Raw genomic sequence first — 22,271 nt, 5'->3', positions numbered from 1 at the left:
AATACCGGTACATTTGAGTAAAATAAGTCATTCAGGAGCCAGGTGGTACGCAGTGTAGCAAAAAAAACGAACGAGTGGTACGCGATCGCAAAAAGTTTGAGAAACACTGGTTTACATCAAAGCAATGGAAATTTTCGCACGCTGTCTATAGAAATATTGCCCTTTGTGATGCAACAATGCTGGGTTGCATAATTTCGCAATGCGAGATTAGCACTTTGAAAAAGCTGTTGAAAAAGTTTTTCAATAAATTGTCGCACAAGTGTGTCGTGGACTGCATTAAATCTATTTCTTAACTACATAAACTGCATAGGAAAGTCGTTTTACGATACTAATTTTTTCTGAAAAAATTATGTGGCCCGCGTTGTCATTCAAAATTTTGTATTTGGCCTTCTAGTGAAAAAGGTTGCACATGCCTGCTGTAAGGTTTGCCCACTTCACTACAAAGTCTGTTTACTTGTGTATATCTTAACAGTGAACTTTGATAGACTTCAGCAATAATAACACGGAAATGACAACTGTATAATCTGATTATATTGAAGCTTCTTACAACGAATACATCAAGATAAAACATTGTGACAGCTACATAATAAAGTCGACCACTTTCTAGGGTTGACTTAGTAGACTGTAACGCATTGAACAACTATGAATAACAACACACGCAATGCAGGCATGCACGACATCTTTGTCACGACTTAATACGATAAGCAGAGAGTAATCGATTACGTAACGTTATGCTTTGCCGATTTCCGTAAACAAAACAGTATTCTATGCGGCATTCTATTTGCAGGTAATCTTATCATATCATCACATATCCAATATCCTGCATTAAAAAAATATGCACAGCTTACTAATTTACAAAATCAAATAAGAATGAAACACATTGACCACCCAACTACGAGATTGAAATTCTGGCCCACGCAGCCAACCACGACTTATCGTCTTTTTAGTCTTTTAGCACGCACAATATACCAAGAAATCTGTCACCCTGCAGAGTAGGTGATCTTGATTTGCGTGGTGGAAAATATTTTTCTGTTTTGTACTTATTTTGAATCTTGCAGAGAAATAACGAGATCAAATGCTCAGTCTTTATTGTGATTTGAATAACATCAACTTGACATCAGTTTAAGCAACACAGATTTATAAAACAGGAATGGCTAAATGCCAGACACAAAAATTTCTTAAAATATAGCAAAACTTATCCAAGTTCCCGTCGATATATTTGGTCGCTTAAAGGTTGCGCTTTCGTCAACAGATTAACTTGTTTCCCAGCATTAATGCCTAGCAGCTGTCATGAGCATAGCTGGCAATAGAAGTATATTTGGAGGAAAATTTCGTCGGATAAACCCAGGCGCCAACCATGCCTGCCTTATGTTTCTGGGGAACGTAGGAACGATACCTAACGTAGTTCTTTATCTGATTAAGCGTAAGCCCGGGATTTCCCTAATGTGATCTAAATTTTATTTCTTTCTTTTAGTTTTCTTTGTAAGGCAAAATTTGGAAACTACGTTAAAATTTTATTATCTAAAATATTAAATTGTAATTTCATTTCCACGTACAAACAATGTGCTTGTTTTATCAACATCCAAACAAACTGTTAAATAACAATCATCAAACAGCGTGCTTTCGTTAACCTTGTTTTGTACCAGTGCCAGCACTTACAGCGTTATCAATCAAATATGAATAGTTTCTCATAAAAAGTTTCCCAAAAAAAAACAGCCAGAGAGGCGTGCTTTGGCCACCCCTGCTATATGGTAAGACTTGAAAGGACAAAGCCATATAGAGATAGATATCTTACAAACGTGCACGTAGCAAGTCACTTCTCCTTTATCAAATTGAAAAAATTCAAACAATCGAAAGCAAGAAAATAATAAAAAGGCACCGGAGGGATTTAAGAAAATTAATAAAGGAAAAAAACCAATTTGAAGCAGCTGAAAAATATTACTCTGGACCATATCAGGGCGCCCCAGTTACTTTGTTGTAGAATTCTCTGCACGATCTTAAGCATTGTCGATACACTACTTCAAATTCTTCATCACCAATGCTCTGCAAATGAGTTCAAACATATGCAGGGATATGTCAATTGCTTCGAATAAACTATTCAATCAGATCTACAAACGATTATTTGTTCCGGGTTTAACTTACACAATACTGCTATCACCCTTACATGATATGGATCCGTGATAATTCCACCGAAACTTTGATCACTGTCGTAGCTTCCCAGCAGTTGTATCTGTGCTTTATGCGCTTTGGCAGGTGCAAGTCTCTCCAAATTACTAATTATTTATTAGTAAAAATATTATATCACTAACATGAAATTTAAGCCAAGGTTCGAAATACATTTAAAATAGAGAATAACCACAGGACGTTAAAACATGATTGTTTCATAATAAAAAAGCATAACAATTACGATAGTTGAGCGCTTTTCACATGGCATGGCACACAATATTAATCGAAAAAATACAAAACTCTTCAAATATAAACTTACCTCACATTTCCTTCATCCATGGTCAATATATAATCAAATCTTTCAAAGTCCTGGAGGGTTATTTGTCGAGCTTTGTGATGCTCCACGTGATGATAAATACCACGTGACTTCATGCATGATTGACCTCGACTTGAAGGTGATTCCCCTTGATGGTTTGTCGATGTTCCAGCGCTGTCCACTTGCCACTAGCATGACAAATAAAAAATTCCTGTAAATTTTAAATCTCGTATTTAGCTATTTAGCTAATAAAGTTGTAACTCCACTTTGGGCAATTTAGGTTGAAATTGCAGCTTGAGAAACATTATTTGCTTTTATAAGAAAATAAAGAGACCAAATATTTTAAAAGCATACTTAAGTTGAAACCATAACTAAACAAATACTACTGTATATAAGATATAAATTATGGGTCAGAACTAACCACAGTAACCAGTTATGACTTATCACGTCTATGTAACAAAAAAGCATGAACAATACTAAAAATGGCAATGAGCACTCTTACATCATCCAACATGTTTCTTTCAGATAAAAGTTGTTTGAAACAGGCTTCAGCGATTGGAGATCGACATGTGTTTCCTGTAATACAAAGAGCATGGAAATATAATTCATGTTGCCTGAAAACTAACTTTATTATTATGTCGGTATACAATATGGTATTCAAAATGATCTGACATACCCTGGAGAAAACTTTCGTAGCGGGTTTAATGGTGTGTAATGATTTTTGTCATTAATATTTTCTGCATGCTGAGGCAAAAGTTAAGTGGCCATGAGCTAAATTTTAGGCCCAAACCCTAAGGTGAGGCATCCTTGGACAGAACAGAGGGTAATTTTTCGAGACGCTTTCTAAAAGTTTCATGATCTAAATAAGACTAGTCAGCTAGTATCTAATGTATATCAGAATATTACTTCATGTCTACACAGAAGTGTTCCATTAATTTTGAATTGCATACGGCTTTGAAAAAATGTCATATATTTCTTTGAATTGAAGTTGGTCACCCCAGTGAAAACTCAATGGTCACCTTGATTTTACTGATGTGACAGGTCATGTATATGCTGTGTGAGTTGCCATAGTTGTTTTACAGTTATAGTAACTATAAACCAGTGGTTCTTAACCTTTTTTCCCCCAGCGCCCCTTTTCAGAGGTTTCCATAGTCTGCTGCCCACCATAATGAAAGGGCTGTGTTAAAAATGACGAGTGTTTAGTGAAAAGACCGGCTTAATCACCAATCCGGTTGCCTTGTATTTGGGAGAAGCGATATTATTTAATATACTAATAAGAGTAATAATAACAGTAATAATAATAATAACAGAAATAATAAGAGAATGGTTGATATAGTAAAATACACATTAGTAAAGCAGGAAAAATAACTCATAACTCAACACAATTGCAGATTGTATCTCAATTACATACTACAAATCTACAAAATATATTTAACCCTAAACTAGCCGAAGCTGAAGTTTAGCTAACTGACTGACTACGTTTTAAAAGCAAATGGAGCCTCAGACCAGACAATGCGCATTATGACGTAACTAGAAAGATTGGCTAGTAGGCCTAGGCCTATACCAGAGGTGGGCAAATGTATTCAATGGAAGAGCCATTGGCAGAAAATACAAGCACCATTTTGCTGGCCTTAGATGTCATCGTTTTCGTTTTGCAGTGTCTTTAAGTAGACTGAACTGAGCTAAAGCTTACTGTCTTAGCAATGAAATTGCATTGACTTGCTGTTAACTAACTCTTCGGATTCTATGTCTAGTGTTACGTCATAAACGAAATGCTGGCCTAAATAAAAGAAAAAGAGAGAAACGTTCATAAACGATACTCTTGGTAGCCTTTGCAATTTTTTTGGAATTTTACGATTCGACTAGAAGATCCACAAAAAACATGCCGGTGAGCCGCAGTTTGACCACCACTGGCCTATACAAAGCAAGAGTATACATTGATCTTGATCTAGCAGAACTACTAAAGCAAATTTGCAGTGAGGTAAATATCGTTACACCTTCTGAATAGAGCGCCCCCTGAGCAATGTTCCCTCTAAGCTGCGCGTGTGCGCAAATGCGCACTGCTGACACGGTCTCCGCGCATAGAAAATCTGTGGTGCGCACAAGAAAAAACTCCAACCTGAATTGAAAATAAAATAAACGCATAATAATGGCCACAGTGCGCACGTGGAACGTTTGATGTTGCTCACAGTGGTGCAAGGGACCGCTCAGGGAGGTAGTGTGTTTGCGCAGACCCGTGAAAAATTAGAGGGAACATTGCCCCTGAGTATTTCCGCCCCTCTAAAAATCAAAAGCGCCCCTTAGGGGGCGGTAGCGCCCAGGTTAAGAACCACTGCTATAAACAGAATACATTAATAATTATTAATGATTATTGAATGTAAAAATTAACTGAATAAATATTTAATGAAATTATACTTTCAAGGTTGCATTTTTTCACAAATTTGTGTTACAAACAATTTTGGTTTGAGAAATACCGCTCTAACCACTGTCACCACTACATTCACTACTCCCAAGCCTGGAGTCAACAAGTTGAGTGAACCAGGGTGAAAAATTGATTTGCCTTGCAAAACTTGCAACCAACCATAATACAACAATATGGACCAGATGTCACAACAATATGGACCAGATGAAAAGAGAGAGCAGAGAGAGAGAGAGAGAGAGAGCAGAGAGAGAGAGAAGTTTTATTTGCCTTTTAATTAAATCAAATAAATACATCAAAGTTTAACAAAATCAACAGTCACTTGGCATCGGGTGCCAGGAAAAGACCATGCAGTTATCCAAGTCTGCCACCCTAAGTTCTACAGTAAATGAGGTAATAAGCTTAACACATACATACATAAAACGAACGTTTTAGTAATAGTGACATACTTCCAAGTTCACAAAGGAAATACCATCAGTCAAATCAAATAAAAAATGAATATAATAACTTACCAAAACAAACAAACAGCACAGAATGCTTTGCCATGTTTCAAGAAACAAGTTAAATCCCCCTACACAGGCCTACAATTTTCTCTATGTCAGAATGTGTGATTAATGTTCAAGCTTGATGTCACAGCTCCCAGAATCGAGATCTGTTGAATTTCATACTGCACAAGCAGACGGGGCGCGGGGCGAGTACAGCGCCTTGTAAAAGCATAAAAGCAAAAGATTGCAAGTTCACACAGGTTCATACAGGCCTACTTCAAAATTTCACCAAGTGAATGAAACTTAGGCAATGCTTAATGTGGGTCTAGTGCACAAGTGCAAATCCACATGATCAAACTGCAAAGTATGACAAGAGCATAGCTGTGATTTTTCTTCTATAACGGCATAGTACACCAGGGCAAACCGGTATCTCCAAAAAAAGCAGAAAAATGTGACACAAACTATTGTGCCGATTTATACTGCAAAATTAGTGTTTGAAAACGATATCTCTAAAAAAAGGAAAACACTGATTTTTTTCTCCGATTTTATTGCATTATACCTTGCCTGCACAAATGTGGGTCAACCTTGGCCCACGAATCGCAGTGCACACCAGAACACTGGAATTTTGCTTCTGCACACCCGAGATCTCGCAAAAACTGCCATATTCTGCAGTCCGGCACATGACGTCACAATTTGAGCAGCTGGGGTCTAAGTCCAATATACAAATGCATCCTGTGGTTGTGCACTTCTGCACTAGACTCCTTAATACAACAGGACAATAAAATGGTACGTGAAGTAGCCTATAATCCTGTAATCTAACCTAAATCTATGATATAAAGCTAAACCTGTCTTGAATTTAACCGTATATGACTAAGATCAACTATTTGCAAAGCGTTTCTTTTAACTTAACTGTCAGCTTAACTCCCAACAACAGACTTAACTTTTTCTTTTTACCAAAAAGTTTGCGACTTTGCGCCTAAAAACTGAATCATTCAAATTTTTTTGGCAAGTTGTGATTACGGTGAAGCCCCTAACAAAACGTCTACCTGTCGGGTCGGTAGCCAAGTGGTTCAAGATCTGGCCTCACAACAAACGTTGCTTGTGTTTCGTATTCGATATCCAGTGGCGCAATACCTTGGTAATGCCCTTTGGCAAGGCGTCAATGACACTTGCTCCTGCTCAGTAGACCTGGTGGACAGTTCTAAATTCGGGCATTACGATACTATACAAAAAATCATAAAACCATAACATAAAAATGTGTGACAATCGAAACTTACACAAAGGCTAGCTCAGTAACCGGGGATCGAGCATTGAAGAATCATCGCTGGGTTTAAGTCGTGCAAAGACTTTCCTCAGTCCGAGGAAAAAATTATCATAGCATACAGACTGAATCGCAGTTTTTTAATTACAATGTGAAGTTTGTATTGTATTTGATTGTAATTGACTGAGGCTTGTGTTTGTTCGGTTTCCTTAAATTGCTTGTTAGTTAGAAAATCTGTTTTCGAACACCTCGTCAATCGTCATATCGACAGTCAAAGGGTTTTCTTTGTTTTCTGCAATTCTTATCCTTAACAATCTGAGTTCATGTATAATTTCCTGTCGTTGTTGAACTGCAGCTGTGTCAGAGAGGAACTGGTTGTTGAAAATTGCTATTTTAAAACAAAGATCACTGCCCGTTGGACTTTAGCGAGGGTTGCCATACGTCCGGAATTTCACGGACATGTCCAGGATTTCGGTGTTGAAATCTGTGTCCGGGAATAATTCTAAAAAGTGCTATCATGTCCGAAATTTTAGCATCTAGTAAGTAGGCCTAATGTTTTACTTGAAATAAGGTACACGTATTGTGAAAATGAAAATTTCAACTTTTTACGGACTTCTAGGCTCCTTCTGGCCCTACCGGCTAAAACCCCTCGCCCTAGCGCTCGTTTAATGCAATTTTTCAGTTACCTTTGCTTTGTGACATAGTAATTTTCATTATTTTGTGATTATGCGAATTGGCTTTTTTAGTTTTCGAGTCACTCTACTAGGCTAATTTATTTTGTGGAATCAAATTTGCTGTTTGCTTTATTATAGTGACAAGACCTACCTTAGTATTTTGTAACTTTTAGATGGTGTATAACTGTATATAGAAAAATGGTTTTAAGCGGTGAAAAGGTCTAATATTAATGAAACATAAAGTTGTTGGACGAAACAAAAGTGACAATTCTGTGCTTTTTCCCTCTGTGGCAGTGATGCTGTCTTGCTGAAAAAATATGCGTTTGGATTGGTTGGATGTAAGAATATAGGCTACTGTAAAATGCCGAATAGCGCGTGTTCTGTAACAGGTGGTCATTGACACCGTCAGGAATTTAGCTTTTTCTGATATGGCAACCCTACTCTAGTCGTCTTTCAGTAGGATTACCCAAAGCAACAAAGTTCGTGTCTGGAACAAACACGCAACTGCGGAAACTAAATGTTAATTATAACATTTAAAACTTAAAAGAAACTACTTAACTTCAAATCTTTCATGTATAGGCCTACTAGCCGCCTAAATTTTCAATTTAAAGGTTTTTTTAATGAAAGGTAAACGCAATGATCCATTTTTTATACGTCGGGTGCAAAAAATGATTACTCCAGTCTAGTATACAGGTATTGTTTGTTACAAACTTCACACAGAACCAGATCAACCACTAATCGAAACATTGTTTCCAGCGTAAACAGGATACGAAACCAGTTTTATTTGCGCGCAGTGTAGGTTATCAACTGCAATGCTACCGTTTAATGACTTTTTGTGGAGACAAATTGGCCTTCTTGCAATTCCAAACTTGAAAGCAATCGCAGTAGGCCTACGTCGCTGTGCACGCAAGCAGTATAAAAGAGCTATTACTGGACTGACTTTGTTCATAAAAAAGTTGGTCTGCTTGAAGTTACAGTTCACGTCACACAAGTAAAGAATACCATCATGTTCTACCATTATGTTCTGTTTGCTTTGATTATGACTTTTTGTCAATTTTCAAAAGCAAAAGGTAAAAGTTTTTAATTCAGCGAGTTTTTTGTAGAAAATAACTGGTTTCAGTGGTTTGTGTAGTTATTCGGCTGAAGCACGCAGCTTTCACATAGGCCTAGGTAGTCTAAAAAGTTCACATTTTGTTTTTCTTGTACTGCAGGGTGCGAAAGTTACAAGTTTCACTTTTCCTATGGAGACCAAACTGACGACTATGTCAGGTATCGTTCCTACGTCCCGCGGATGCATGAGGCAGGCACGGTTTGCGCCTGGGTTTATCCGACCAGACTTTCTGACTATAATCCTATCGTCAGCTATTCTTATGGCAGTGAAGACAACGAACTCTTAGTTGGCATTACTTCTTATAGAAATGTTAATCTTTGGATTGCTCACGATGTGATCAGCTTTTCATCCAAAATATCAACAAACACTTGGGTAAGTGGATGACTTTTTCGGCCTGTAAGCTTGGTTTGTCGTTTAAGCAGCTTCAAGTCAGCCATTTTGCCTTGACCAAATTACGTTCAAAGCATTTTGTGTTTTCTTCCAGACTCACATCTGTGTCTGGTTTGAAAGCTCGGGATCTGCCGGACTTTTCCTAAACGGACGTTACAGCGACTCTGGCACACACAACAATCAATGGGTTGGTGGCGGAGGCATTCTCTTACTGGGACAGGAACAGGACTCAGCAGGCGGAAGCTTCCAGTCGGAACAGTCGTTCCAGTAAGAACTGAAAAACTGGTTTCTGTAACTTAATCACTTCAACCACTTTCTTTGAGACAATGATATATTTATTTTGCAGTGGTTACATCCAGGATTTAATGATTTGGCCAAAAAGGTTGTCAAGCTCGGAGATAAGTCGGTTAGCCAGCAACTGCATTTGTCCAAGAGGTGCCTCGGTCGTGATGAGCATGGATAGAGCTGAACTCTACGGAGATGTGAGCTATGACACACCGTCTTGTCGTACTTTGTGAGGAGTGGAAACAAAAAAGTAATATTCCTATTCTGGTAGCGGCTTCGAAAAAACCTTTCCGTCATCCCTTTGTTTGTCCAAACCGTTTTATTCACATTTTTTGTAGCATTTGTAAAACGAACGTTTGTTAAAGTTTGTTGTCAAGCATATATCAGGCTTGAATAAAAAAAACGACTGAATTGTGAATGTTATTTTATACTTTTCTTTTGCTGTCAGAAGCGCTACATAGCAACGACTGAGTGCTGCGGGTTTGCGCTGAACTTTGCGTAACCGATCTGAGTAGCACCTTGCTCAATCATGCCTTCATATGAACTGCTTCATCAAAGTTTCGCTTGTGTTCCTAGTTTCACATTTCTGCAGGGAAACATTTGTCTCCTGGAAACGGTGGACACCCTTCAAAAATCATCCGCTTGTTTACGTCTGATAGAGAATCTCCAGTCACGTAACATCTGCTATGTAGGTATTCAACAACGCGGGTTGTATAGCAAGCTAGTCAGTACATTTGTAAGAGAACGGATTTCTGTTTTATATTATACATGCGCAGTATCGACAACGCTTGAAGAAATCTTCGACAACTTTTGCTTTGATTGCGTGGACGGTCAAATAAAACTTATTCCATTTCGAAATACGCATTCATTTGACTTACCTTCATTAAAAAGTTACTTGCAGAAAATAAATAGTGCAAAAACACGGCAACACATGTTAACTTTTATTAAAACATACTGCAAACAACGGCAGGATTTGTCCGGTAAAATCACGCTCCAAAGACGACACGTACTGGCCTGAATAAAACACACGTGAAGATAAGAAAACGCGACATGGCATTTGTTCGTCCGCACTATTGTTGTATTTTAAATGAAATTCGCGCAACGGAAAGCAGACTTGGCAAAAAGATTTGTGATCTTAAAATAGAGCAATAGCTGAGTGAGTACACCACTAGGACATTGTACATGTTTACTCACAACGTACCACACCAATATCATGGAAGCAATAACTTGCAACGCAAAGTTTTAAAATGTGTGTCGTTAAAACTACACGTGCGACAAGCACCGAAGAAAAAAACGATAAAATTAATGAAAATGAGAAAAAGTATTGTCTAGGTCTCTAGGATGACGACGCAACAAAGGTAAGATGGTGACGGAAAACATCCTCTTGACTACGACGCGGGAACTTCATTTAAAGAAGTTGTTTTCTTCAATAAATGTTGACCGAACTGTAAACACACAACAAAACCAAATTTTCGTAAGTGGCAAAAAACACCTACATTAAATGAATAGCTGGAATAAAGGAATATACAATAACTATATATCGCTTCAAACATGTAATTATTCTATTTTGTTCTCGCCAAATACCTAATATCCAGATAACAATACTTTCTTTTAGTGCAGATTAATGTTTAACAGCTACTGTATCATGTAATTAATACCATTAGGCTTACTTTGGGAGGGGAATTTTCCCATTCCTTGTCTTGGACGGCATGCTTCGTTCGACGCAATCCTAAATTTGGAGAATTCTCAGGGGACTCTGACACCCGGTGGTGATTAGCAAATTTCTTTCGAAGCGCTTCGGCGATGAATGCAGCCGGGTCTGTGGGATCGGGCTTTCTTGGTGGCTTTTTATTTCCCATTGGAGTTCCACTGGGAGATCTGGAAATTTCACGCAAATAATGTTTTGTTTGTTTACTATCAATTATTATTATCAAGGTGAGGATTTAAGTGGACAACGCAAACCACCTAAGCACAGTAGCAACATTGACTTTTTCGCTTCAGCAAGCAGAAAAGTAGATGACTCCAGCACTTGCGTACATTAGTTTTGACCGAATAAGTCGACCGTGTGAAATCACAAGCAAAGCTTACTTGGCACTCACCTTGAAATAGACTTTAACTTCACTTTGTGCAAATCCTTTAAAACGTCGCTCATTGAGAGCGGATTTTTCACGCAAGTTGTAGCAGTTCCCTGTAAAAGAATAATCAGAAGTAACACCTTTGCCAAAATTTATTTGCTATAAAAAGTTTCAAAGTTTAACTCAGTTTTTTAAATGACAATTTGATCCATGTTTTGGTCTTAGAAAGTCACAAAATTTATGTTTAATTGCTAATCACAATTTCATCTGATAATTTCGGCAATTCACTGCAACTGACCTTGTTCTTTTTACGTTTTCTGATCAAGTCAATGACAGAGTCACCTCTATCAGGTGCAGGCATCATGGGAGGAGGAGGAGGAGGAGGAGGTGGCAGCGGAGGGGGTGGAGGTGGTGGTGGCATACATGGGGGTGGGACTGTTTTGATGGGAGTCGAACATGAAAACGCTTCACCGGACCCAGTGACAGTTGAATTGAAGCTCAGTGACACTGCATGGAAGTGTACATGTCACAGATACACGCAATGTACAAATACAGACTAGATACAAACTCCACAGTTAAAGATATTTTCAATAATATTATAAAATTTTGCTACTATGCGCTCTCATTCAATGCGAAACCGCGTATAATGCGATGACTCCGAAACAGACAAGGATAATGTTAAAGAAAATAGTTGTACTGTATACTGATATAAAAGGTGGAGAAGCATGCCCCTGTTATAACAATAATCTTGTTATTTATGAAGTCATGGACAATTTGTTTCGGCCCTTCAAATTTATTAGCTAGCTTGACACCTCTGGCGTTAATCGAAACATCTGCGTGGTGGTAAAAATGTTTTCTATCGATTTCACTCTTGCATATGTTCTTTGAATGGGTCGTAAATCCAAACACCTTGCTTTTAAGTGATTATGTTTTCTCAGTCATCCTTATACAATGTGACTGTTTTTTCTTGCGATGGTATTTCATATACCTCGATAGTTGAGTTATAACAAACATTGAGTTGTTACAAGAATTTCCAGCACAAACAGTGAAATATATCAATTTTTAAAAAGCTGAATGCAAAACATCTGTTCCATAATTTGACTGAGATACTTACAGTTTGAAGGTTGTTCTTGCTTGTCTGGTTTATTTTGATTGGACACCAGCTTGGCTATTTGTGCCCGAAGCATTGACAACTCGTCTTCCAGTGCAGAGATTTTGTTCGCTACATCTTGTTGAGGAACGGAAGGGTTGGACGTTGATGAGGAAGATGATGTTGGCGATGTAGTGGTCGTGCTCACGGAGCTGCCTGCAAGAAAAGTTAAGAATCTTACATCAACATCAAACAAACTGACCTGTCGAAGACAAGGTTTCTTGACACTGACAATAATAACTAACTTGACAATAATATTTTGTTACACCCAAAAAAATTAATGTTTCACAGTTTAGCTGCTGCAGTAACTGCGGCTGCTTATGAGCAACACATATTCACAACTCATTAGTGCAACCCAGCTACCAAAATTTGTTGTCAAAATGAATAATATGACAAATTCTGCCTTGGCACTTTATAAGGTTAAAAGCAGATATGTCCAACCGGCGGACCAGTTGAAGAAAATTTGTGGCCCATTTAGAAATTTTTCGTTGTTATGCAATTGATGACAACTACTCTTTAATTTAATAAGCAGCAGACAGTTGTAGAAACTAACCGAAACAAATCATTTTCACTTGGAGCAATGTAGCGATTGGGTTTGCCTGCTATAGTCATTAACAACACCTAAAAAGATGTGGCTAACTCATTATTGTACAGGTGATAATAGCTTTCAAATGCTATATATTGGTGAATGGTACGAGCTTTCTGTTTGTCGTAGTCTTCAGAAAGATTGCGGAAAACAAGTCACTAGAACAAAGTGCCGTAATATAGGAAAAGTTTAAAACTGCAATAAATTGAAAATTGCTTTAAATTAAGAGTGATGATTTTTTTCATAATTTGTGTTAAACTTAATCAACTGTAAAAGGTTATTCAATGTGCGGCACATAATTTAAAAATTCAATTTTTTGGCCGATTAAAGCGTTTCGATTGGGCATAGTTGGTTTAAAGTAAAAAAGCAGTGATTACATACAAGTAGCTGGTTCCTCTGGTTGAGATTTGTCATTCTTTGAAGTTCGATACATCGGAAAGCTATAGAAAAATGACAATTTTAGTTTGGTTAAACAAACATTTTAGCATATACCGTTTACTGTAACAGTTCTACAAAACACCGTAAGCAGCTTTACACTGAAAATAAAAAATACAAAGATTTCTCACTGCATAGCAACAGTATCATACTGCCTTCACTTACATGTCGGGAATGTCAACAAGTTGACAGATGTCGGAGAGAGAAAAAATAGGTCGGCGCACATCTCCGATTAGTCTTGCACCATTTGGTAAAAGCTCAAACCTAAAAGGGAAAATCAAGTTATGATAGAAACTGCAACATAGCAAATCAAACACAAGCTCGATAATAATTATACCGTGGTCTTTGTGTGGATGAAAGCGGTAGAGCGGAACCAATCTTACGAACAAGGCTCCTCTGAGCTCTTAAGTCGATTTCATTTGATCCACTTGTCTAAAAAATTAATTCCACTTGTGAATAAATTACCAAGTTACCATCATTAGTGGGACTATGGCATTCAAGTTTCAAGTCATGTAACCTATAGAAATGCGCATCTATACATATCACAAATCGAGTATTGAGTGTTGCATGAAAATTCCTCATTTAAGCCTTTCTATACACGTGCAAACTGGGCAACTGTATACTTGATCCAAAGCTTTTTTTTTGTATTTACGACATCCAGGTTAGTTTGTTAAATCAAGGTAATATATATCTGAGCATTATGAATATGCTTTAAGTACAAGCAAGATAATCATACATCACATGTATCATACTGAGCAACACAGAATTTGAAATATCTATTCTGCGAAAAAACTGCAGCAACTAATTTAATGGTAACGGAACAAAAAGTATGTAACTTAAAATAAGCTAGCACTGAAAAAATTATATTGCAGTTCTAAAACATGTTAAGTTGGTGACATAAAATCTTTATGCTATTTCCTATTTACAACGAGCTTTGAACATATCCCTTTCAAAGGATTTCATTTCCCCAGTTTAGAGAAAGTGCATTGCATCATTGTACTAAATAGTTGGTAACATATAACTGAGAATGACTACCAGTAGTAGGAACTCCATTAAGTATGTCAAATTTACCTGAATGAAACATTTCTAACAAGCCAAAATTTAACAAAACATAACATTCTCTAAGATGATTTATCAATTACATATTACTTTAATTTTATCACTAGAATAGTTTGTACAAGATCTACAAATTGCTAATATGTCTGACTGCCAGGTAACAAACATTGCAGATGTATCCATGTAAAGCTTACGCAATGCAGCAAACAATAAAATAATAGCATCTCTCACCAAGACCAAACAATCATCGGTTAAATATAACACAGTTAAGTGTTAAAAATGGCAAATATCCGTACCTGGTTATCATCTGATAATTTCATCATAGAATTGTGAAAAGTAGAAGATCGCAAGACAAACCAGGTCAGCTTCTATTAGCGATGTGGTCCCAGTTTTCACAGCGGTAGTGCTTTCAATCTTGCACTATATTACCATTGACATATTGAAATTATTCATCGACATATCGAAATCAAAATAGCTAAATGAAAAACCATTGCATAGTAAACCGCATTGATTTGCTTCTCTTAAAACATCTTATGAGCTTCATGATTGTAGTAAAGTGTGTATCCAAGTTTTTTTAGACCTGGCAACCCTAGTTCGAAGTGTGTGTGTCGCTCTATTTCACAAGACTCTCTAATCTCATCATATGTACAAATAAGACTCGCCAATATGCATACTGAATTTTACCATACTGATTTACAGTAAACAAACAAGGCAAGTTTGTCTTGTTCAATTCTAATTTACATTAAATTGATGAACGATTGGGGGCAGGCAGCAAGGCATGCCATCACGCCAAAATATGATAATCTTTTCCCTCGGGCTGAGGAAAGTCTTTGTATAACTTAAACCTGGCGATGATTCTTCATTTCTTGTGCTCCGGTAACAGAGTTAGCCTTTGTGCAAGTTGTGATTGTCACAAAAGTTTTAGTTTGGTTTCTCATGTTTTATATAGTCTTCCGTGAAATTAGAACTGTACACCTCTACTGGACTTTTCAGTGTGCTGGATAAATGCACTGTTTAATGTACTGCCAAAACTTGCCCACGCCCAACTTCCTGTGCCGAAGAGTGCATCATACAAACTTTCCAGTCACAGGGTTGTTTATCTGATCCTCTCAACAAGAGCAAATGTCGTCAATGCCTTGCCTTGGACTGCAGAGTATGGTAGTTTTCGTCAAGATCTCAGACGTGCAAAAGCAAATTTCCGGTGTGCAAGCAGCTGGTGTGCACTGCAATTCATGGCCCATGGCTGCCAAGCGTTTGTGCAGACAGTGCCGGCAAGATGCTGCCCTATATGACAAAAATCGAGGAAAAATCAGTGCTTCTTGTTTTTATTTTTTTAGAGATATCGGTTTTAAACACTAATTTTGCAGTATACATTGAAACAAAAGTTAGTGTCTCCTTTTTGTTTTGCAGCTACCGGTTTGCCCTGTTGTATGACGCCGAGTGAAAAAAATCTTGGGTGTGATCTTGCCACACTCTGCAGTATGGGCCTTGCCCAAGACCCAACCTTACTGAGCATTACAATGGTATAGCGCCACTAGGTATCAAACACGGAACTCAAGCCGCATTTATTGCGAGGCCTGCACTCGAACCACTCGGTTACCGAGCCGGCCGGCAACTGACATGACTTCTTGTTAAAACCGTTTATATTTTCTATTCTGAACTGTCACAGCCTTCATTAGTTATACAAGAAAGCAACCCAACATGCAGACATAGTTGTGCAAAACAAATTTCTTTGCATCCACAAAAAGTCAGATTTTAAAATAGCAGAATTAGCCTAATACAGTACTGTAGTAATAGGCTACCTATATCATAGGTATAAATGTCGGTTGTCAACCGCTTCTCTGTGAACTTGAGGCGACCTGCTTACGAGCTTAAGTTATAGTTTAATACATGCTACAGAGCTTTTATGTGGAATTTTATCGGGATTGCGATAAATAAACTAGCTCTACGTCAACAGTGAAACACAGCTCAGAAAAATCAACAACAGTCCACAAGCAGCTGCCCCTGTCTATTTTACAGGCCTAGCAATACGTGAATGCGTCTGGCGCTAGGCCATTGTGTGATTCCAAACGGGGTTTGCTAGGTTCGTCGAAAATGATAAGTGGCAATGAATGATGAATTAAAAGGATTTAAAAGGCTGTAAAATAATATCTCCGTGCGAATTAATTCTTTTAACTTGTACATTCCAAGAACTTTAAGTGAAAATTGCGTTTCCTTTAACTGAAGGCACTTGAGTAAGTTGAGTCTAACAGTCGAATACGGTTGAACCTAAACATTTTTCTGAAAATTTACCACTTGACTACTATTCCTTGTTTACACTTACAGTATTATCATACTGACAGTTATTAAACAAATCCAAAAGTATAGTATACCATAGGCCTTGTATAGCCTACAATAACTTTATGACAGTAACTCTCAGTAGTTCAGTACTTTAGTTAGTTATAGGCAGATAGTACGTTATCCAAAAAAAAACAAAGGAGAAAACAGCCAAAGAAAGATTAAAGTAAGCAGTATTAGTGTAACAGCTTAATCCCTATGGCCTATGCCAACTTAAAACAACTATCAAGGATTCTGGCTTTCTATGTTAAAGAAATTTGACCTTGTTGCTACTGCATTCGGTCTTATTTCTACTTTAGTTTTATGTCTTATTCCTGGTATTAGCCAGCCATTTATGTCAGTGTTGGCTTTGCAGCGTTTGCCATCCTGACCGCTAGCGGGCGGCAGGGCATCACGTACATTTCCTGAACAAGCTCAGTGATTTTTTACAGATTTACAATTTTTGATACATTTATTTTATTCACAGACAATATGCATCGAAGCACGGGCATAGCCGCGTAACTTGTAGTGTGGAGAGATGTTTCCGAATAAAAAGCGTCTGGGTGCCTCCGTGCCTAAACGGCTGTTTAAGACAGCGAATTGTAATACAGTAATTCAACTATACTCTATTAAAATTACAATGATTTTTTTCCGCAAATGAACGTCGGATCCTGCAGCAACTTAACGGTTAACTTGACATTATAAATACGTAGTAAAGTGGCGCTAGTGTATTACAAAACGGCAACCTTACGTAGCTTAAATTTTGTTCGTCATCTTGCAATTTACAAAACACTTAATAAGGTTAGCTGTAACAGAGTTGATAGATGAGCAACTGAAGCAAGCAAACAAAGTACGTGTGTAGAATGCTTTCCTTCAATTTTATGCCAGGTTCACAACAGACAAAAAAGCGTTGGACCTACGGTTCCAGCATTTGAGTAACAGTAGGTTATATCAGATTCAATTCATCAAAAGATTATATCCATATCGCAAAAATAATGCTTCAAACGGAAATCGTTTTGGGCATTTGAGGCATTGAGGGATAACATTAAGTGATACTATTTCACAAAGCCTACTTTGTTACACTGCCATGCATATATACAGATTTTCTCGAACAGTTATATTTAGTGCCAGATTTTGAAAGTGCTTCTGGACATTCAGGCTATAGGCAGCATATAGCTTATACATTTATAACGGTATAGGTCTAATATTCGTTTGCGCCGAGAACTTAGTTATTGAGTCGAGAATATGAGAAACGGATCAGAAGGTAATACCGCTTTGCGGCCCAGACAAGCCAGAACTATGGAACGCCAACGCCGCAAAAATAGCAAATGGTTAAATTGAATGGGAACTTTGCAAATTATGTTTTGTTTTCATAATTTGATTGGAAGGTTTTCAAACGTAACTTTATAGATTCAAATCACGAAACAACAAGCCAAACGCCAAAGCCGGCAATCAAACGGTCTTTTCTGTGATTGCTGTTGCACGATTCATATGGCAATTTTCAAAATGGTTTCGCAACATTTACAATTACACCACAGTTTTATAAACTTGATTTTTTAAATCAAACCACGACATTTTAAGTCAGATATAACAACTGCAAAGCAAACTGGCTGTTGGCAAGTTACAATGCCTAATGGCAAATGGTATTTTCTTTAATCGGATTGCAGTTTTGTTAATCACATGTCGGTTTTTTGAATCATGTAACTTATACCATGAATTATAAAATGGCCAAATGATTGGAAATTAGTCTTCGTGAATTCAAAATGGGCGAACCAATTTGCAAAATACATACGTGATTAAACAAACATGCATTCCTAAAAGCACTAAATGATTCTATAAAAGTACGTATGAATCGCATAACGTCTTCATGAATTGCCAAGTATAGATGGATCGGCAAATGTATAGATGATTTGCCAAAAGTGCATGAATCGCTAAATGTACATGATTCGGTAAATGCATGCATGAATCGCCAAATGTACATGATTCGGTAAATGCATGCATGAATCGCCAAATGTACATGATTCGGTAAATGCATGCATGAATCGCCAAATGTACATGATTCGGTAAATGCATGCATGAATCGCCAAATGTACATGATTCGACAAATGTATGCGTGAATCGCCAAATGTACGTGATTCGATGAATGTATGCGTGAATCGACAAATGTACGTGAATCGACAAATGTATGGATGGTTCGTTGTTAAAGTGCTCCGAGCCAAGTGTGCAAAAATGTCTCTATTGGGGAAAAAATGTCTCTCTTGGGGATACCAAGAAGAAAAAGGGATTTTGAGAGAAGACAAAGTTTTCCGAATAGCCTATGTTTCGGGCAGGCCGAAAGTTACCGTGTACCGTCAGTGCAAAATACTTTGCGATCAGCAATAAGCGTAAGCTTAGTTTTGTTCGCAATGAAGAATGGGATGTTTCTTTAGAAGTTATTTCAACACTACACGCGTTAGGTTATGTTCTATTTGAAATGTGATTATTAAGCCGGGCCAGTACTGCAGTGCTGTGGTATTCCTTTCCATTCAGGTCTGCAATTCTGACTGCAAAATGAAATAAACCCAACCAACCTCATGTGCTGCTTAATAAAACGCTAAAAGGCGCTCTTGAAAGACTAGCCTACCACAGCACTGCAGTACTGGCCCGGCTTAATAATCACTAGGGCAACCAGTTTTTTGACATCATTTTGAAAAACGCTATACTGATAGTCTCTACACTGTCTACAGCAACTTTCTAATCTAAAGCTGCATTTAAAAATGATAAAATGCTTTTGTAGTGTTGACTTTTTTTCGTTTCTGCGTATTAAGATTGACAACTTGCAGTTTCAAATGCAATGACGTCTCATCGTGACGTCACCAAACGCGCTGAAAAGCCTTCCCTCTCTTTGTGGCTTTGGTTCTAAGTAAAATTTGCGGGACTGGAATTGAACAATATGGTCAATTTTTTTTTACCTCCTCAGAATGCTATGAAACAAGCACAAAACAAATTTCAGCTTTGTACGACGTGTGGTATAGAAGTTATTAGGTGAGATAAAGTCAAAATGTTACGTTAGGTCAAAATACGGTCAAATTGTTTCGTTAGGTCTTTTTTTTAGGTCAAAATCTATTAAACTTGTAATTTTGTAACCATTTTGTAATATTATTCTTCCGTTTTTCTCTTTTCTTGTACCGCAAACAATTCCAGTCCCGCAAATTTTACTTAGAACCAAAGCCACAAAGAGAGGGAAGGCTTTTCAGCGCGTTTGGTGACGTCACGATGTGACGTCATTGCATTTGAAACTGCAAGTTGTCAATCTCAATACGCAGAAACGAAAAAAAAGTCAACACTAGAAAAGCATTTTGTCATTTTTAAATGCAGCTTTAGATTAGAAAGTTGCTGTAGACAGTGTAGAGACTATCAGTATAGCGTTTTTCAAAATGAGGTCAGAATTTAAAATTTTTAGGTCAAAAAACTGGTTGCCCTAGTGATTATTAAGCCGGACCAGTACTGCAGTGCTGTGGAAGGCTGGTATATCCTATTCAGGCTAGTCTTTCAAGAGCGCCTTTTAGCGTTTTATTAAGCAGCACATGAGGTTGGTTGGGTTTATTTCATTTTGCAGTCAGAATTGCAGACCTGAATGGAAAGGAATACCACAGCACTGCAGTACTGGCCCGGCTTAATAATCACATTTCAAATAGAACATAACCTAACGCGTGTAGTGTTGAAATAACTTCTAAAGAAACATCCCATCCTTCATTGCGAACAAAACTAAGCTTACGCTTATTGCTGATCGCAAAGTATTTTGCACTGACGGTACACGGTAACTTTCGGCCTGCCCGAAACATAGGCTATTCCAGGGGTCGGGAACCTTTTTGGCGAAGGAGCCATGACAGCCACATATTGTTAATTTTTATTTCCGTTAGAGCCATATAATATTTTTCAACACTTAATGCAACTAACGTGTGCATTTTTAAGCAAAACCAACTACTTTAGACAACGGTAAATGTCTAAATTTACTCTTTAATAACATGCTAATTACTGTTAATGCGATTTCTGGTGCTGCATGGTACAGAAATAACAAAACTACAAATAACAGAAAAGTTTTATTCGTAACAATTGTGCTAAGAAATGCCAGCTTAGATTTATCTGCGAGCCAGATGCCGTCATCAAAAGAGCCATATCTGGCTTGCGAGCCATAGGTTCCCGACCTCTGGCCCAGAGGCTCTGGGCTATTCAGAAAACTTTGTCTTCTCTCAAAATCCCTTTTTCTTCTTGGTATCCCCAAGAGAGACATTTTTTCCCCAATAGAGACATTTTTGCACACTTGGCGCGGCGCACTTTAACAACGAACCATCCATACATTTGTCGATTCACGTACATTTGTCGATTCACGCATACATTCATCGAATCACGTACATTTGGCGATTCACGCATACATTTGTCGAATCACGTACATTTGGCGATTCACGCATACATTTGTCGAATCATGTACATTTGGCGATTCATGCATGCATTTACCGAATCATGTACATTTGGCGATTCATGCATGCATTTACCGAATCATGTACATTTAGCGATTCATGCACTTTTGGCAAATCATCTATACATTTGCCGATCCATCTATACTTGGCAATTCATGAAGACGTTATGCGATTCATACGTACTTTTATAGAATCATTTAGTGCTTTTAGGAATGCATGTTTGTTTAATCACGTATGTATTTTGCAAATTGGTTCGCCCATTTTGAATTCACGAAGACTAATTTCCAATCATTTGGCCATTTTATAATTCATGGTATAAGTTACATGATTCAAAAAACCGACATGTGATTAACAAAACTGCAATCCGATTAAAGAAAATACCATTTGCCATTAGGCATTGTAACTTGCCAACAGCCAGTTTGCTTTGCAGTTGTTATATCTGACTTAAAATGTCGTGGTTTGATTTGAAAAGTCAAGTTTATAAAACTGTGGTGTAATTGTAAATGTTGCGAAACCATTTTGATAATTGGCATATGAATCGTGCAACAGCAATCACAGAAAAGCCCGTTTGAATGCCGGTTTTGACGTTTGGCTTGTTGTTTCGTGATTTGAATCTATAAAGTTACGTTTGAAAACCTTCCAATCAAATTATGAAAACAATACATAAATTGCATACTTGCGATTCAATTTAACACTTTGCTATTTTTGCGGCGTTGGCGTTCCATACAGAACAGCGAGGTTGTATTTTCGTAATGACTTGTGTATTATATGTACGGTGTTTGTTGATGCGTTTTAAAATAGTTTCTGTTCCTTGCTAGTCTGTCGTGTTGTCGGTTGCGTGGTATTTCTCTAGCTCTAGCGTTAAAAGTATTTGTATAAGCAACGTTTGAATAGCGCGTGTCTATTACCAACATAACTCGAGTCTTCAATTAAATTTGACATTGCTACTGAGCCTAGACAGTAATAGTCGCTGTTAGCGGTGTTGTCCTTCACCGCCCTATAATTGCTCTAATGCGAAAATCTAGTTAAGGAAGGTGTAGCTGACTGATAACTCTTCCTATGGGTCATGATTAGCCCAAGTCATTA

General features: G+C 37.6%; 3 protein-coding genes across 4 annotated transcripts; 1 reads left to right on the top strand and 2 right to left on the bottom strand.

Moving 5' to 3' along the window:
* Positions 1-1,613: 1,613 nt before the first annotated feature.
* Positions 1,614-5,524, bottom strand: LOC143448423 (low molecular weight phosphotyrosine protein phosphatase-like). Its single transcript, XM_076948170.1, has 5 exons — positions 5,414-5,524; positions 2,985-3,058; positions 2,486-2,670; positions 2,165-2,273; positions 1,614-2,043 (listed from the first exon to the last, which is right to left on the bottom strand). Exons 1-5 carry the CDS (start codon positions 5,445-5,447, stop codon positions 1,954-1,956), a joined length of 492 nt encoding a protein of 163 aa, XP_076804285.1. The 5' UTR covers positions 5,448-5,524; the 3' UTR covers positions 1,614-1,953.
* Positions 5,525-8,212: 2,688 nt separating this feature from the next.
* Positions 8,213-9,518, top strand: LOC143448422 (mucosal pentraxin-like). Its single transcript, XM_076948169.1, has 4 exons — positions 8,213-8,391; positions 8,533-8,804; positions 8,917-9,089; positions 9,169-9,518. The coding sequence occupies exons 1-4, from the start codon at positions 8,328-8,330 to the stop codon at positions 9,338-9,340; spliced, it is 681 nt and encodes a 226-aa protein (XP_076804284.1). The 5' UTR covers positions 8,213-8,327; the 3' UTR covers positions 9,341-9,518.
* Positions 9,519-10,027: 509 nt separating this feature from the next.
* On the bottom strand, positions 10,028-16,367 carry LOC143448421 (mitochondrial fission regulator 1-like). Of its 2 annotated transcripts, none has more exons than XM_076948167.1 (9): positions 14,706-16,367; positions 13,691-13,785; positions 13,519-13,617; positions 13,300-13,358; positions 12,297-12,488; positions 11,481-11,689; positions 11,207-11,295; positions 10,766-10,985; positions 10,028-10,552 (listed from the first exon to the last, which is right to left on the bottom strand). In XM_076948167.1, the coding sequence occupies exons 1-9, from the start codon at positions 14,730-14,732 to the stop codon at positions 10,496-10,498; spliced, it is 1,047 nt and encodes a 348-aa protein (XP_076804282.1). In that variant the 5' UTR covers positions 14,733-16,367; the 3' UTR covers positions 10,028-10,495. The 2 variants fall into 2 exon arrangements, with proteins under 2 accessions (XP_076804282.1, XP_076804283.1); XM_076948168.1 differs by having other exon boundaries at positions 10,778-10,985; positions 14,706-16,366.
* Positions 16,368-22,271: the final 5,904 nt, after the last annotated feature.

The sequence above is a fragment of the Clavelina lepadiformis genome, chromosome 3, assembly GCF_947623445.1.
Source record: "Clavelina lepadiformis chromosome 3, kaClaLepa1.1, whole genome shotgun sequence".
NCBI lineage: Eukaryota > Metazoa > Chordata > Ascidiacea > Aplousobranchia > Clavelinidae > Clavelina > Clavelina lepadiformis.
The sequence above is the reverse complement of the archived record's forward strand: the minus strand, read 5'-3'. Positions and strand labels throughout refer to the sequence as shown.

Coding starts and splice junctions, on each gene's coding strand:
- LOC143448423 (XM_076948170.1), bottom strand. CDS start 5,447: ATGGCAAAGCATTCTGTGCTGTTTGTTTGTTTTG. Junction 2,671..2,984: donor AAAGAAACATGTTGGATGAT/GTAAGAGTGCTC, acceptor TTGTCATGCTAG/TGGCAAGTGGACAGCGCTGG. Junction 2,274..2,485: donor ATGGATGAAGGAAATGTGAG/GTAAGTTTATAT, acceptor ATAAATAATTAG/TAATTTGGAGAGACTTGCAC.
- LOC143448422 (XM_076948169.1), top strand. CDS start 8,328: ATGTTCTACCATTATGTTCTGTTTGCTTTGATTATGACTTTTTGTCAA. Junction 8,392..8,532: donor TCAATTTTCAAAAGCAAAAG/GTAAAAGTTTTT, acceptor CTTGTACTGCAG/GGTGCGAAAGTTACAAGTTT. Junction 9,090..9,168: donor CAGTCGGAACAGTCGTTCCA/GTAAGAACTGAA, acceptor TTTATTTTGCAG/TGGTTACATCCAGGATTTAA.
- LOC143448421 (XM_076948167.1), bottom strand. CDS start 14,732: ATGATGAAATTATCAGATGATAACCAG. Junction 13,618..13,690: donor TCATCCACACAAAGACCACG/GTATAATTATTA, acceptor TTTCCCTTTTAG/GTTTGAGCTTTTACCAAATG. Junction 11,296..11,480: donor GAAAACGTAAAAAGAACAAG/GTCAGTTGCAGT, acceptor ATTCTTTTACAG/GGAACTGCTACAACTTGCGT.